This window comes from Schistocerca cancellata, chromosome 5 (genome assembly GCF_023864275.1).
Source record: "Schistocerca cancellata isolate TAMUIC-IGC-003103 chromosome 5, iqSchCanc2.1, whole genome shotgun sequence".
NCBI classification, from domain to species: domain Eukaryota; kingdom Metazoa; phylum Arthropoda; class Insecta; order Orthoptera; family Acrididae; genus Schistocerca; species Schistocerca cancellata.
Window position 1 is genome coordinate 209,232,374 of NC_064630.1, and position 18,128 is coordinate 209,250,501.

Genomic DNA, 18,128 nt, shown 5'->3' on the forward strand with positions numbered 1-18,128 from the left:
CGGCACAGCGGACACACCAGGAACCGCGGTGTTGGCCGTCGAATGGCGCTAGCTGCGCAGCATTTGTGCACCGCCGCCGTCAGTGTCAGCCAGTTTGCCGTGGCATACGGAGCTCCATCGCAGTCTTTAACACTGGTAGCATGCCGCGACAGCGTGGACGTGAACCGTATGTGCAGTTGACGGACTTTGAGCGAGGGCGTATAGTGGGCATGCGGGAGGCCGGGTGGACGTACCGCCGAATTGCTCAACACGTGGGGCGTGAGGTCTCCACAGTACATCGATGTTGTCGCCAGTGGTCGGCGGAAGGTGCACGTGCCCGTCGACCTGGGACCGGACCGCAGCGACGCACGGATGCACGCCAAGACCGTAGGATCCTACGCAGTGCCGTAGGGGACCGCACCGCCACTTCCCAGCAAATTAGGGACACTGTTGCTCCTGGGGTATCGGCGAGGACCATTCGCAACCGTCTCCAAGAAGCTGGGCTACGCTCCCGCACACCGTTAGGCCGTCTTCCGCTCACGCCCCAGCATCGTGCAGCCCGCCTCCAGTGGTGTCGCGACAGGCGTGAATGGAGGGACGAATGGAGACGTGTCGTCTTCAGCGATGAGAGTCGCTTCTGCCTTGGTGCCAATGATGGTCGTATGCGTGTTTGGCGCCGTGCAGGTGAGCGCCACAATCAGGACTGCATACGACCGAGGCACACAGGGCCAACACCCGGCATCATGGTGTGGGGAGCGATCTCCTACACTGGCCGTACACCACTGGTGATCGTCGAGGGGACACTGAATAGTGCACGGTACATCCAAACCGTCATCGAACCCATCGTTCTACCATTCCTAGACCGGCAAGGGAACTTGCTGTTCCAACAGGACAATGCACGTCCGCATGTATCCCGTGCCACCCAACGTGCTCTAGAAGGTGTAAGTCGACTACCCTGGCCAGCAAGATCTCCGGATGTGTCCCCCATTGAGCATGTTTGGGACTGGATGAAGCGTCGTCTCACGCGGTCTGCACGTCCAGCACGAACGCTGGTCCAACTGAGGCGCCAGGTGGAAATGGCATGGCAAGCCGTTCCACAGGACTACATCCAGCATCTCTACGATCGTCTGCATGGGAGAATAGCAGCCTGCATTGCTGCGAAAGGTGGATATACACTGTACTAGTGCCGACATTGTGCATGCTCTGTTGCCTGTGTCTATGTGCCTGTGGTTCTGTCAGTGTGATCACGTGATGTATCTGACCCCAGGAATGTGTCAATAAAGTTTCCCCTTCCTGGTACAATGAATTCACGGTGTTCTTATTTCAATTTCCATGAGTGTATTATTAACACTGGCACAACTGTAACACTGCAGGCAGTTAATACTAACCTTTCGTAGAAGCTAGAAATAATGCTAACACTAGTAAAAATAGAAGTAGTCTGCCTAGTAATAAATATAGTACTGTCTGTAGTTAAGTAGAATGTAGAAGCTGCAAATATAAATCTAGAGACATAGGACCCACCAATCATTAAGGTGGTGGGTCATTTTGTATAATTATTATGTTATGAAATAAAGAAACTTTTTTTAAAAAAAGTAAATGAAACAACATATCTCCAATCACTTAACTTCTAATAAACTGCGATTTATGGCGAAGACCTGGTGCAGCACCCCCAAAACGCTCTCCCGAACCCTCCGCTGCCAGCCGCTTCAATGGACGCAGGAAGGCGCACTGATCTCCCTCTCACGGCGTCGCAGCTCGCACCGGCCAGCCGGATGTTGTGGGTTGACTCCTGTTGCTCTCGTGTCGGCCGCGAAGCCACTACCCCTCGCTATACGGCGCGCCCCAATGGACTCGCGTGGCGACCTCATGCGCCGACGCTCAAGGCGGACAAATCATCTTGTGTCTCAGTGCGTGACCGACCAACCGATCGATTCAACCGCCAATGACAGTTGCCTGAGCAACTCGAGCAGACTGGCGCCCTAACGCGCAGACTCATATGCAGGAACTCAGCCCCGACCGGGCGACCACAAGCGGAGTCCTATTACTGGCGGAGTGGCAAGACTCATTTTGCCGGCGTTAAAGTTTGACCCAAACGACAGACATACTAACGCTCCGAACGACAGACAGACACTAACTGCCGCACAAATGCGAACGAGAGACCGACCAACAACTGGTGTCAAGTGACTGACCCAGACTCACTCCGACTGACCAACTGACCCCTTGCGAGCTCATCGCGCCCCTTAAATGCACGTAAACAGGCAACCTTTCCCCTTTTTCACCAGAGGGAGACACCAAAGCTGCGATTGCCACAGCGGCGCGACCGCCAGGAATGGAGGGCGACTGTTTCACACAACGCGCTGCGGCGCACTCTTCAAAACAGCAATTTTTTCCACGGTCCAATTAGTAACAATCTTGAAAGATAGCTTTAACCGTTGTGAAACAGTTGCTTAATTTGTTTGCAGATTTCCACATAATGTTGCCTCTGATCGTCTTGGAGCTAAACAGCTAAACATGAGACCGAAGTTCATGAGCGTAATGTAGCCATACTCTAGTAGTATACATTTCAAAATAAATGGAGCTGGGGCTGCAATGTACAAGTAAATTTAGGCCCTATATTACTATACAACATACATTACCACATTTTCCAACTATTTTTGCAATCATTTTTGCTTTCAACACTCCTCTGGTTCACCTCTTACTACGAGGCAGTGGTTGATATCAATAGAAGTAGTTCTTCAATTTCTTTTTTTAAATGTGAAGTAGTTGCCTTTATATCTCAGAAGGAAAAATAAGCTATAAATATTAATTATACGGAAAAATGATCACCTCTTTGGTACTATAATTTGTAGAGACTTTTGTATCATGATATTGCGTCAGTTACGAAAAATTAAGAGGGTAACTACTCTTCGCTACTCGGGGTGCGAATAGTGGACCCAGTAATGATTCCTGAGGGATTAAGATGCTTTGTCTCCTATCGCACTTGGTTTTCTTAGCGAATCTTGATTCGGGCTGAGTTTAAATTAAAGGAAGTTAACCTGAAGCATTTGCTTGCGGGATGTCCTCTTTCTCTCCCTTTCTCCTTCTTATCTTCCGCCTTATTCTGTTCTCGTTGCTACCCCGTGTTTGTGTTGATATGAAGTGTACGTCACCCGTACGGGAATGGGGATTAAGCCGCAGCCGGATATAAGGTAAGTTTGCCGGCTCCTCTCGGCCGCAGTCGGGACACGTTTTTCATTGGGCCGATCGGCGCTATGAGCGGCTAGACGCCGTGTCCCGCGGCGCCCAGTCGGGGCACGTCTCGGCTGCGTGGGGTAGGCCAGTGCGCGCATCAGGTGCGGCGCGCGTGCGCACTGCCGCCCGCCTCGCCACGGCGTCGCTCCGGCGTCCGACGCCGGCGTCCAGCAGTCTGTGCGGCGGCGGGCGCGGCGGCAGACATGCGAGCATGGCCATCCTGCAGTCGTGCTGCTGCTGGCGCTCGGTGCGCATGGGCAGCTACGCCAGCGCCGCCTACACCACGGTCAGTAGCCAGCGTCTAGCCTCACTGACAACAATCCCACCTGCCACTTTGTAACTCTGCAGCATGTCGACCCCTCAGAGATCATTTTAAGAGTTGTATTAAAAATTGACACCTTTAGTACCTGACATACATGAGGCGTCATATATGTAAACAAAGTAATGCCTCAGTAGTCCGTCCCTAACAAACAGTAACATGTAGCCAGTAAATGTCCCTCATTTCTCGCTATGCTGAACGTCTATTATCCCTATAACGTCTTAACTGTTGCACTGAAGAGTGCCACCTTTAATATGTACTATGCATGACAAATGTCCATGACACGATGTGTTGGACTTGCCAGTTTTAAAAATGCAAAAATACGACACTGTTGAATTCGAGGATGATTTTTTACGCTTAAATGCATAACAGACAAACATGTATGTAATAACGCCATTGTCAGTATAGTATGTTCCAAACATAAGACTGCTGCCGAAGCACTACCGGCGTTGTATAAACATGCAGCACCTCCGGATAGCGCCTCAACTTTGACACTGAAAATTGCTAATTTGAACATCTATAATGCATGATAATAGCGCTGGAAACTATGTTTCTTAAAGTAATAGATTTAAAGTAATTCAATACTACAACAAATCTGAATTCAAGCAGGATGTATGCTGTAAATGCAGAACCGTCTAATATTTAAACAACTCAGTGCCACGGTAGTACATCCCAAACAAAACAGTTATGTGCTGCTACCCGTGCAGAACATGGATAGTCCGTAAATGTCAACCATAACGTGTGTTATGATTGACAAAGGTCCACAAAGTGCTTTGTTAAAATTTATTAGCTTTAAAAAAAAAAAAGTATGCAGGAGTCTTGCTGTATAAGCTGAACCGTCAAATATGTAAACCAAGTCATGCCACAGCAGTCCATCTCCAATAAAACAGTGAACTGCTGCCAGCGAACCTTCGTGACCTTGTAACCATGTAACATCTCAATTTTAGGACTGAAATGTGTCAATTTTAACATCTGCTGCCCATGATAACAGTTTTGGAAATTATAATTTTTAAAGAATCAACTTAAAAAAAAGGCACGATACAACACTATTTAACTCAATGAGAACCTTTGTTGTAAATGCAGAATCGTCAAATGTTTTAACAGAGTAACGAATCTGTAGTCCGTCCCAAACAGTGATCTGCTGCCAGTTTATTTGCCTCCACTGTTATCTCGCAGAATGTTGACTATTAGGATGTGTCCTGCTACGCGTGATTATGCCACTAGGAATTATGTTTCTGAACGTGCTAGAAGTCAAAACAACAAATAATGAACTTAAAACTATACGTATCGAAAATGATGACTGTTAGAATTACAGAGCCTTGCAACATGTAGACATCATTCATCAAAGCATGGATGTAAGGTGAGGCGGTGCAGCCGTTGCCAATTCTCGTGTGTTAGTTTCCAAAGCCTATAGCTATTTCATTTTTAAACTGGCTATTACCCTTCCAGTTAAAATGAGCTTAAAGTCTTATTTACACTTCAGGAACTCCGTTCTGTTGTTATTCCTGCAATTTCTTGTACCTATTTTCTAAACTCGGAACGCACACTTCCATGCAATTTGTACACAATAGAAGCTGCTTCTGTCCATATTTGTCAATTTCTTCTGACTCTTGTATGTTCTAGGAAGTAAGCGGAACGTTACATTTCCTATTGAGAGTAGCAGAAATCATATCTGTCGGAAAAAAAGCAAACAAACACCATTAACCATGCTCGGCCTTCTGAAATACCAAAATGAGTTGTATAATAAACAAAGAAAAGTCAATTAATTTTTAATGCTCCTGCTGAGGGTTAAGTGGCACTTGTGATATTCCACTAACGTGCAAATTGTTGCGAAAACAATATGTAACTGAAACAGCATCACCATATACAATATTTGATGTGAAAGACAGTAACACTTTCGCAATGAATTCTTAAGAAAGTTATTATAACTTGTCAGTGAAACACTATACCTACTACGTACGGTGTAACTGTTGTAGCATTCCAGTTAGCTGTATCAATTCGTAATGAAAACTTGGCAATATTTTATTATATTAATTAGTCTTTTGCTCCGACATAATTATGGGTGGGGAAACGAGGACGGTTGGTACGAATATTACATTGTAGACAAAAAAAAGTTATGGATGGGAGACTTAGCCGTAAATAAAATTGCAATTGCCATTTAAATGGACAGAGATATTTTCGTACAACAGGCTGCAATGACGTTTTCCTTGCCACCTCTACAAGTTGTCACAAATTTTCAAGTATCAGTCGTGGCACGATTGTGTTCGAAAAGCGACTCCTAAACAACCGTGTCGATCTTAAATTGAAAGGTATTCAACAAGAGGTGATAGAGTGGTGTTGCGTCGAATGATGCATTCTGAATGTCTCAACATAGGCCTTACTTTACAAAGCGCATGGAATTTTGCCTGGGATCAGATGTTCAGTGGATGAGTATGTATAAGTGAATTGTTGAAGTGTTATGAAATACTCACTCTGGTGCTTCCATAGTAACCTCTGAGCGCCGCAGCCAGTGACTTTTGCTTATCTTCTGATCTGAATTACCATTTAAGTGAAAAGAGTTTCAAGACAACATTGATCTTAGGGAAAGGACAATGAAATGAGTTACGGAATCAGTGCAACACCTGTACGGTTAATGAATGAAAATGCCCTTATTAATACACATAAAATATATTTTCGTTAGTGATAGTTTGGCCCACCTGGCTAGCCGAGCGGGCTAATGCGCTGCTTCCAGAGCGGGAAGGCATGCCGGTCCATGGCACGAATCCACTCCGCGCATTGGTGTCGAGGTCTGGTGTGCCCGGCATTCTGTGGATGGTTTTTCACGTGGTTTTCCATCTACCTCGGCGAATGCGGGCTGGATCCCCTTATTCCCCCTCAGTTGCACTGCGTCGGCGATTGCTGCGTCAACACCATTTCCACGTTTTTCCGCAATTTGTCTACCACGCCAAGATTTGGGGTTACACACTCGTCTGGTCTGTGACGTTCTCGAGGGGGGGGGGGGGGTCCACAGGGGGCCGAAACGCACGACAATAACCCTGGGTTTAGTGTGGGGCGGCGGTGGGGTGGGTGGACTGCTGTGGCCGGTTGTGGGGCTGTGAACCACTGAGGGCTACGGCGGGACGAAGCCTCTCCGTCGTTTCTAGGTCCCAGGTTTAATACGTACATACATAGTCATTGTTTTGTGGAACGTAACCACAACCGTGCTCTAAAGATAAATCCAGTTAGTACCTAAATTCAGTGCTTCGGAAATATTTTCTGTATTTCGTATTGCTATTTGCCTCACACAGAAAGACTGATTTAATTAGCTATAGTACATAGGGCGGTAGAATATTTTCTCAATATTTCGGGTACTGGAAAGATAACTGTAGATACAGGTTTACGGAAGCTTCCTGGAAGTTCAGTGCTGTCTCTGCATTAGCTAAGAGCGCAAGTGGAAGCAACAGTGCGTTTTCATCGTATCATGTGTTGCGATAATTTAGGGAAAGATACCAATCATATTAGACCAACTGCTGCCACTGAAGTATACAAATTTATCTATATATTGTGTTAGGTGTGATTACCTGAAATCTATTTAGCACTTTGTTACTTTCCTCACTAGCTAATGAACCACTTCATGATACATCAATACTGCTGACCAATTCGGAAAGAAAGATGTGGCCTTTGTCGTGTCGGTTAGTTAGTCAACTATTGTTCTACTGTCTCACTCATCTTTCTGTTTAAATTTTCATTTTTTATTTCATATTTTTATTGGGTTGGAAACAAGTTTTCCTTCTTCTCTTTTTATAAACCACATTTAATGTAAAATGTAACTTCAGTTTTGGTCGATTCTACGGTCAAGATTTTGTAATCATGGCTAACTGTAAAGTGTCAAGCGAGTGAGTCAAAAGCTAAGCATAAGTAATATGAAATGAGCTTTTGTATCAAACGACCCCACTTTCCTCTTATCCGATTTACCTGTACTTCACTTCAGCAGACCTGTGTGCATTACAAGCAACGGTGATTCAGCACAGTAAAGAAAATGTCAGAGGTGTTATTTTATTTAGATGTGGTGTTTGTTCTTTCGGACATGACCATTTTTCCCGGTTGGTGCAGTACTCAAAACGTCAGCGCAGCGAATCTTGGTCCGGCACAAATTTTCAACTTTCCCCATTGCTATAAAGCAATGCTGGCTCGTAACCAATGTCTATAATTCGTTTGTGTCTTATTTTCTTATTTATCCCTTCCACAGTGACTTTGTGGCGTACCCTGATTCCTCCAAAATTAGAATACATACTTGTTTCAAGAAAATAATTTTTTTATTGGTCTCTCTTTTCCATTGTACATAGTCCCTCCCAAGATAATACTAACAAGTAATCTGAGCACTCCATGAACGAACGTAAACCGATCTACCGAAATTCTGTCGCACATCAGCTCAGAGAACAGCAACAGGTTCTTCCGACGGAAATAATGCCGGTACCCGCAATATTCGTACTCCACGATATGGCCCAATTCAAAATGTTATGCTTCGAGGATTAATACTTATAGATACACTTTCTGAGTCTTCGCTGAAATATCCCTGACCATTATGTACGATGACGGTTTCCGTCTAGGTTTTCTGTAAATATCTGTAAGAGGTGACTTGCATACAGTATTTCTGCTGCAATGTTGCTCCATATGAGATGGGTGTCAAACACACTGCCATAGACGAATATATTAAGTATGAACTCATATGAAACGATATCATATCAGAGATACGTGGAAAAAATGTCTGGCTTAAGTAGTAAATTGAAACAAGATATGCAGATTCTAAAATTATGGAAGTCGTTTTCTTTGTTTTCTTTATTTTTTCAATTAAAAATTGGGTTAGTACTCAATCAACTGCAAAAATGCAACACACAAAATTCAGTGGAGTGCGTTATTTATAAATATTTACCAACCATGTTTGGAAAAAAATCTCATATCTAACTAAATGCATGTTTGCAAGTACTTATCGATGAGAGCAGATTTTTACAGTTGTGAAGGAAAATAAATAGTCCGTCATCACCGCAATTAGTGTTGTTCGTCTTGGGTCAGTTTTGGAAGTCGTAACCTCAAAGAAAATTCCTTCTGAAATAGAAGCTACGGTGTTATAGAAGACATCCCATGTGTAAGGATGAAAACTTCAATTTTGTCATTATTCTTCTCCTTTCTTATATTAAACACTCAAAATGAAGTATATTTCTGTGAATACGTAAAAGGCTTAAGGTTTTTCTGAGACCGGAACCTTACTTTAATCGTTATTTTTGCTTCTTTATATGCACTGATTCAAAATAAACCCGTTCTCTACAAATTACTATTTTTTACATGCTATCCATATGAATTTGCGCCTTTTTTACTTGGGTCAGTTTAGCCTTCCAATTTTAACTTTAGCTGCACGGTACTACAGCGTAATATCTAACTAAACAGCAAATTTGGGAATAATAAAGGCACTTGACAAGCAATGCTCATTGCTACAGGAAGCTTCGACACAGCGAATGCTCAAGGTACTGCTGAAAATTATGTTCACAATCGTGCTATTGTCATCAGCTGCATGTATTGAATTACTTGATCATTTTATGTGTTGCCACAGGTTGCGTTTTTCTGAATACTTTTACAAGGAGTGCTGTATAATTTACGTTTTGATGTTCTGTCGTCGCTGACAGAAATAAACGTTAACACAGTCCATAGCAGTAGCACTTCTATGCCGAAAACATAGTACTTTTGTTTTACTAGCAGCCAATACAAAATATCGGCGTTTTAAAAAGAAAGGAAGGGTAGCTATTTAACATGGCTTGATTTGATCTGAATAAAGGTGTAGAAGCACACTGAAAACAATGTCTTTTTGATATAAGCTTATTACAGACTGTGGATGCTTTTATTACGCAGTAATATTTTGGCAGCGCTGAAATGAATTCCAATAGCAGAGAAAATGTTGGGTAGTAGCATTGTTTCATTTACCAGCTATTTTATTCAATATTTCTCTTTCATCTCCCTTGAAGTGAATAAAGATATCGAGTTCTGCACTTAAATTCGTTGTATGACATTCCTCGTACCCTCTATTATATTACGCCCCCGGGCTATTCTAGCAAATTGAATTTTCTAATGTGCGTAGGAAGGAAGACTAGGATAGGTTTCCGTTGACAGCAGGACATCAGAGACGGATGGAAAGCTCATATAGAACAAACATGGGTAGAATATCTCACGTACCATCCTTAATTGATTCATCCTGTCATTTGTGGTTATCGATTTAGGTAAGCGCCTCTAAACTTGAATTTCGGTTGTCGTTTGGGCATTTGAACGCTCTTCTTCCACTCGGTGAATGTCTTAACAGGCAGGGCACCTTGCTCTTTACTGTACGAGAAGATCTGCTTTCACTTTGTGCTAGAGATCACAATTCGTAGCAACTGTTGAAAGTGGTGACGTGCCAATATCTTTGCAATCCAAGACCTGATATTTTCAGTGAGTGAGAGATTTGGAGAACGTGCTGGCCAGGGCAACAGTCGAACACTTCTGTATCGAGGTACGTCAGAATAGTGCAAGCAACATATGGTTTTGCACTATCTTGTTGAAAGATAAAATGACAGTACACCAATGATTTTAACACGACCTGTATGTAGCCGATGTTCTTCTCTTTATCGGTTATACTTACCACTGGTGATCGTGTTATATATCAATAAGCATCCCATACCACCAACCCAGATGCTAGGCTCACATGATGGTGATGATGATTACAATCTGGGGACGTTCATTCCACTTTCTTTTGAGTAGATGAAATGTCGCAACATCCGTGTTTATGGTCGTTTTGTAGGAAACAGAGCCACTTGCTGAGTTAAGGTACGCGAGTTGACTACACCATCCTGCATGATCGAGTCCTTGCCGGCCCTAGTCGCATGGGACAGGCGCTGAGTTCGGGCTTCCTTAATCCATCGATTTCATATTTGCATGACAGTTGTGAAATACCTACGAACGCGAGCTGCAATATCACTGAACGATTAAAGCCAGCCACGAGATGTCACGATGCTATTATTGTCGAATACCGATACCTGCTGGCTGTTGTTTCCCTTCTTTACAAAGTATGATCTCCTCCTAAACCGCATTAAATGTGATATATAAGTGAGAACATTCTACGTAATCTATCCTTTTGTGGAGAATGTAGACAGCGTTACTGCCACTTAGTGCGGCTCCGCTGAAATGCAATTCACCTGAATATCCAATTTTTTTGTTGTATCCTGTCGCATGGGTGTTGCAAGTTTAATGACCAACAGGAAGCTATATACAAAGGATGTAATGAAGGGGACGCAAGTTGGCAGGCATAGGGAGCAAGAATGTTTGGAGTGTGGTGGACACCAAACACTTTCTCATCTAGTATTGCCTCCGACATTTTTCAATTTCTTATACGCAGTTCTAATGCGTCAGCCCAATTTACAACTGACCGTGTGGATCAATCCAGTGAAAGGGCAGGGAAAGAAAGGTTCAAATGGCTCTGAGCACTATGAGACTTAGCCGGCCGGGGTGGCCGAGTGGTTCTAGGCACTACAGTCTGCAACCGCCCCATCGCTGCAGTTGCAAGTTCGAATACTGCCTGGGGCATGGATGTGTGTGATGTTCTTAGGTTAGTTAGGTTTAAGTAGTTCTAAGTTCTAGGGGACAGAAGTTAAATCCCATAGTGCTCATTTCTGGGGTCATCATTTCCCAATAACTAAGAACTACTTAAAGCAAACTAACTTAAGGACATCACACACATCCATGCCCGAGGCAGTATTCGAACTTGCGACTGCAGCGGTCGCGCGGTTCCAGACTGTAGCGCCTAGAGCCGCTCGGTCACTCCGGCCGGCCGGAAAGAAAGGAAGATGGGGGTGTACGCCCAGTGGACAATGAGGCCATTAGAGACGGAGCATATGCTCGGTTTGAGGAAGCATGCAGAAAGAAATCGTCCACGTCCTTACAGCGGAACCGTACTGGAATTAAACTTAACCGATACATGGATCTCCAGCATGTTGGGTTAATAACAGGACAGCAACTTGTTTTAAAGTGTTTGGCATAGAACACAGCCAAAGTTGCAAGATTGAGTTTTTTTTTTTTAATAACTAGTTTCGGGTTACCTTAAGCAATTTTTCATTAAATAAAAAAACTGAATATAGGAACTTCGGCTGTTTTCTACATGAAACTGGCTAAACACTTTAGAGAATTCGTAGTAAACCTACTTTTGGATGACTAGGCAGTGTCATGAACTGCCTCTCTCCCGAGCGCCATATCACGACGCCATCTCGTTGGGGTTACTGTAGAAATTTTTTTTTTTTAAATTGAATGCTGTCTTACTGAGTACATGGTGTCATGGTTGAGCTGTATCTGAATAAGTGAGGAAGATAACTGTTTGTATTTCATCACAGCGGATACGGACCGAACGCAAGACCACGAACAGTGAGGAGAATGTGCTTGTGTGCATTACTAGACTGATCAACGCCCCAGGAGACCGATATTTCTCGTGAAGTCGTTTTGGTGTAAAAAGTAAGGATGAATTTCAAGTAAGGGTGCTCCGAGAGGGGAGCGATGGTCGCGAAGAAAGGGCGAGGAGGAGCACTTGTTGACAGCGGTGTGCACACCGCGCCGCTACCTCTGCAGACGGCAGAGGGTGGGTGGAGGATCTTCAGCGTGAGTTCTCTGCAGCATTCTAGTCTGGCACGAGGAATAAGGACCAAAGGCGACACGTACTCTATTATAACTACACGAACTTCCCGTCTCGTTTGAATTGACATGAATCACGTATTACTCCTCTTCTGAGACGCAACGTATGCTAGCGGAAGGCTGCAAAATACAGACAAGATCCCACGGAGTCTCGTCGGGAATATGTGATTGGCTCGATGAATATTTAACTAATGGAACACAGTAAGTTATATTGCATGGCTAATGTACTGCGGATACGAAAGTAACATTGGGTGTTACCGAAGGAAGTGCCGCAAGTAGTCTAATGTTCTTAACATACGTAAACGAATTATCTGGCAGAATCATCAGCACTGTCCCATTGTTTGCTGACGGTGTTGTTATGCACAGGATCGTCGATCGTACGGAAACGCAGGAACACGTGGCTATAATGGCTACTTAGTGCAGTGAATGAATTTAAATGTAGATAAACGTACGACAGTGCATACGAAAAAGAGAGGAAAAACCCCTAAGTTATCCGACTACAACACTAGTTGTGAATATCTAAAGCACTTCGCGTTGTATACTTATTTTATCTGTAATACCAAGATGTGACATGAAATTGGTCTATCACGTAAAATCAGGGTTATGAAAGGGGAGTGTAAGACGTACACCAGGGCGTGCTGAAAATTAATGCCTTCGAATTGTTTATGTGAAAAACCTTCAAGCTTCTTCCATAAAACAAACGTTATTTACATTCTCCATCCTTATTGCACATGTCTAAATATTTTAGCTCTATTCCGTGAGAAGGTTCCGCATTGTAGTGTGTAACATGGCGGCGTGTAACATAACTATGTCGATGCTTAAGAAACAGCGTGCTGTAATCGAGTTTTGAATTAGAAGAGTTCGTCCGGACATGGACTGTCCTCTGCTTCAACCATGACAGTGCCAGGCCACACACGAGCACTGCGAAACGTGCAACAATCCGAAGCATTGGCTTCACTGTCATCGATCATCCCCCATACAGTCCCCACTCGGCCCCAACCGATTTCATCTCTTTACAAACCTTAAAGAGCACCTTCGAGGGCTTCACTTTAATAGTGATGAAGCGTTTCAAGTAGAGGTGAGGTTGTGAGTCCGCCAACAAAGTCAAACACCCTACAGTGAGGGTATCATCAAACTGGTCGCTCATTGTCAGAAACGTGTTCGTCGCCGATGTTAAGATGTTGAGAGATAAATAAGTATAGTTGGACAGTAAACATGTAGAATATTAATAACGTTTGTTTTATTCAGAAAGCTTCAAGACTTTCATATAAATAATTCGGAGGCATTACATTTCATTACTCCCTCGTACATGTCAGATGAGTTTTGGAGAAATACTATGCATCTGTCAATGAAGTCATATGTAAGGCGTTAGTATGACCAATCTTAGAATGTTATTCTATTATTGGGAGTCTTGATCAAGTAGGCATGAAAATGGACGCGGAACGATTTCAGAGAGGCACCCTAATATCCTAATAAACTGTAACAAAAATTCACTGAAAACGTAAAGAAGAATCCGAGAAAGAAATAAATGTGGGGAAAGGGTAATAAAAAAAAGACTGTGTCAGCGTTATAGTGGTTTCACCGCATATACAGCGTATGGATCATGGGATTAAGAGGCTTTAGGGTACTAACAGATGCATATAAACAGCTCAGCTCTTGAAACGAATAGGCTAAAGGTGGGTACTACGCAGTATCTTCCACAGTAGACAAGGTGTTAAGAAACTACGTACACAAATTTGTAGAGTTTTAAGAAAAGATAGAAAGAATACAATTTTTATGCGACAAAAACATCACAGGCACACTGATTTCCCTCCAGCACCCACGAAGTTTTCGCCGCTAGTGGTGTACGGAGACGGCATTCCAACTGGCGAGTCATGCATAGAGTCTTAGAGATTTTGTTGAAAATGTCGTCTGTTTACATAAATGCACAACTGGCACCTGTGCGCTAGTGACTGTTCTAAACACAACTATAGTAAGGAGTGACTGTTAACGTCCAAAAATATGAATCTGGAGGTCAGATAAACGATCATGATAAGCTTGGTATGGATGTGAAACATGAACAGTGGGAAAGAAAAAATGGAAAGCATTTGCAATTTTTAAATGTGATATTATAAGAGGCGGTTGAAGATCGGATGAATTGACAGAGTAAGGAAAGAAAAAGTCTGCAATGAGTCAACGACAAACTATGCGTAATAATAGACTTTGGTATATCGAAGAGAGAGCATCGTCGGGCACATTACATGATATGATTGTTGTTGAAAGCTGCAGGTGAAATGACGTAACAAGTTAATAGTCGTAGGGCAGGCATAGATATGAGAATGTAAGGCAGACTGTTGACGATGTCGGATCTAGCATTCATGCTGAGATGAAATGGAAAGCTGCGTAACAAAAGGATTGGAAAGCTTCACCAGGTCACCTTACGGCTAACGGGCAGGACGTATGGGTTAAATGGTCTGCACGTAACTGAAATGTAATGGAAAGATGATAATTTGCGGAATTCCGAGATTTTAGGAGACGTCGTTAGCAACTACTTTTTGTCAAAGATAATTTTTAAAGAACTGTAACTTCTATAATATGTGTACATTTCAAGGCTTGTTGATTTGTCGGAGTACGGGACACCGTTAAATAATATTTATTCTCTTTCATCATCAGTGTTGATACCAGGAAGAACAAGAATCATGACAGTTACAGATGTTCAAACGCATCATAACCTTGTGACTATGCAGAACAGCACTGAACCTTTCTTAAGACACATGTCGAAATACTGTTTATCCGCTTAACCCCACAAGTCCCGAACATTCCATATACATTTACCTCGTCCACAGTTGGAAATAAACAGATCTATTTTTGAAAATAGCTGGTTTGTCGCTACTTGCTCTAAGCATAATAATTTACTGAAAAACGTATTAGGTGTTTGTCTAGTAAACAGAAAATTTTGCCCTCGATAATAAGGCAACATGGCTGACATGCTGCTGAAAATGTTGTTAGTAGACAGCAACAAGAGTCACATAACTCATTTATTAGAAATATCATCATCACGTGGCAGTTACTTCTGAATCATCTGTATTTAAAAGTACTATCCACGTCGTCATTTACCAGACAAAATCTATTTTAAACTTTATTTTTCAGGGAAAGACAAATTCAGACGTAATTAAACGGACTGACATTTCGAATGTAGTCGTTTGCGGTTTGACACTTCTTTTGTGGAGGAACCACTAGTTATAACTCTTTGTGCGGAATGTGTTTGCACGACGATATAATTGACATTTAATAACATACAAATAGCTGCTTTTCACTCGAAATATTCAAAATAATTTACTGATGAATGTTATTTAGTTGTACGTATAGTGTGTGTAATGGTTGTTTTTGCAGTAAAAATTTCGTTGGATGAATTTTCGTCAAATAATTAATGTTTTAAAGTGGTAGGGTTTATCCTGTATTAATTAAAATATCACGTCTAGCTTTCATTTGATTGCCTGTACCGAGAGAGTTTTATATCTTGCGAGGTATGCAAAATCATTGTGCTACAAAATATAATAAATATGATGCAATACGACGTACTTGTATTACCACAAATCAGGTATCATAGCTTAGTTTCCTACGACGTGCCTCAAGGAAAGTTTATGCCCCTCATGTTCTTCTTAACATACAAATGCAAATTTTTTGTATTTACAGGTGTGCGCAATACAGGAAATGAACGTGTACATTGGGTTTACTCAAAGATTATTTAATGTGTCTGATTTCATACAAATCAGGAGATAACTATACACTGTGTTTCATTAAAATGTAACATATGTTACGTAAATTTAAGTTAGGAATCGATGGTACTTTGGTCTGCAGGAGTGAATAAGTTATCGAACTTGTACCGATTATCGGTCTCTTATGACTAAAACTCATCGAATAAATGGTCCAAAATTTTTTTAAATGGTTCAAATGGCTCTGATCACTAAGGGACTTAACATCTGAGGTCATCAGTCCCCTAGATCATAGAACTACGTAAACCTAACTAGCCTAAGGACATCACACACATTCATGCCCGAGGCAGGATTCGAACCTGCGACCGTAGCAGTCACGCGGTTCCGGACTAATGCGCCTAGAACCGCTCGGCCACTGCGGCCGTCTGAATAAGTGGAACTATGTGACAACTTGCATCAACATACTATATTGGAGGTGAAAACAGTAGCTTTAATAAACATGAAAATGGATGTACAAGCTGTTAGATCTCTTAAAAATGTAATAAAGCGGTATAGATCACATAAAATATTTTATTCAAAAGAAAAAAAAAAGAAAAGAAAGTAAGAAAGTGACCGGTTTCGATTTATAGCTGATCATTCTCAGACGGTTACATACTCATTGCTGACTGCTGGAGCTGGTGACATGGACATGGAGCGCTAACTGCTCTAAGTTGGTCTGAAGGGAAAATGCTGAGTTGATAGTATTTTATAAACGCTGATATTTACTGAAACTATTTCTCAAAAAATTAGATCTCTTCTAAGATATCTTTGAGATACATACTATCTCACACTCTGTCCAAAATGGAACATCTAAATCTCGCCATCATTTGGTTTCGAAGCCCTAGCAACAGACGTATTTCCAGGTTAAATTATGGGAATCTAGGTCTCCCTGTAATGGCAATTGATGATGGCCTAAATATGCCGAAACGTGTTCTGGCAATAAGAGGATTATAATGCAATATTTCTGTCCTGCGTCTGATGCACATAGTCGTACGTCAAGGCCGGGATCCATACTGTACTGCGAACCGAAGTCTTTGCTTACTGCGTTTACAGTTATTTTGATCTTTATAGCTTCTTTAGTTACGTACTCGCAGAGACCGTTGGCCTCTTTGAAGATGGAGGTGTCGTTGAATGTAGTTTTATGCTCCCGTAAAAAACTATTTTAATTTTACGTCAGCGACACATTCTTTGTCTGCTCACATCAACATGAAAAACTGGAAGAATTCTACGAACGTCTCTGTAGCACCCATGACCACATCATGGTCAGTATGGAGGTTGAAAAATACCGTGTCTTGCCCTTCCTTGACGTTCTAATATACAAAAACCGAATGGGAATCTTAAACACAAGGGTATATCGGAAGTCAACACATGTGGACCGATAGCTACACACTGGAAACCCATCGACTGTAAGCCCATCGGCGCTCGACACTCTTGAAAGGACCCTGGGTCATCGAGCGGACGCCGTCTTTGATGCTGAAAATACGCCACAAGATGTAAACCATTTACGATTAGTCTTCGTGAGAATGGCCACAATAACGAAGAAATATTGCAAGGGATTACCGAAGTTCTCGAAAGCGGAACACTGTAGAGGAAGAGAACAAAAAGCATGGCTTTAGGTGATTCCATCATTCGGTGACAGGGAAGAAACGAAACATTAACCCAAACTTCACAACTCCAGCCCAAATACGTTACCCCTGAGGTCTGTGAAAGATTATGAAGACCTCAGCTTCCCTAGCATTTCCAAACACTGTGTGAGTGCAGAGCGAGTTACATTGTGCAGACAGGGTGGAACAAGTGACGTATCTGCTACGACGATATCCGTAGAAACACGGGATAGTTGAGCACACAGTGCAAAACGCGAATAAAATTGCATTCAACGACACCTCTATTATAACGAAGGCTAGAGATTCCTTGGATAGTACAAGAAAAGTATGTACAGATAAGAAAGTGTTTGATGATAACATCAATAAGGACGTAAGTTTGTATTTTAATACTGCGCGTAGTTCATAACGCATATTTTGGGTGATCAATCTTCTGACTGGTTTATTACGGTCGTCACGAATTCCTGTCGTGTCCTTCGTTTCAGAGTAAATCTTTCCCTCAATGTCTCCTAAACGATTGGTCGATATATTCAGGTGCACCCGTAGTCTAACGGTGGTGTCCTCGGTCCCGGTTTCGAAACT

General features: G+C 42.5%; 1 protein-coding gene across 1 annotated transcript in view; it reads left to right on the plus strand.

Moving 5' to 3' along the window:
- Positions 1 to 3,138: 3,138 nt before the first annotated feature.
- LOC126188451 (uncharacterized) overlaps positions 3,139 to 18,128 on the plus strand; it is a 739,971-nt gene continuing 724,981 nt past the window's right edge. The window contains exons 1-2 of the mRNA XM_049930056.1: positions 3,139 to 3,167; positions 3,295 to 3,496. Of these exons, the coding sequence (XP_049786013.1) occupies positions 3,139 to 3,167; positions 3,295 to 3,496 (231 nt within the window). The remainder of the gene's footprint in view (positions 3,168 to 3,294; positions 3,497 to 18,128) is intronic.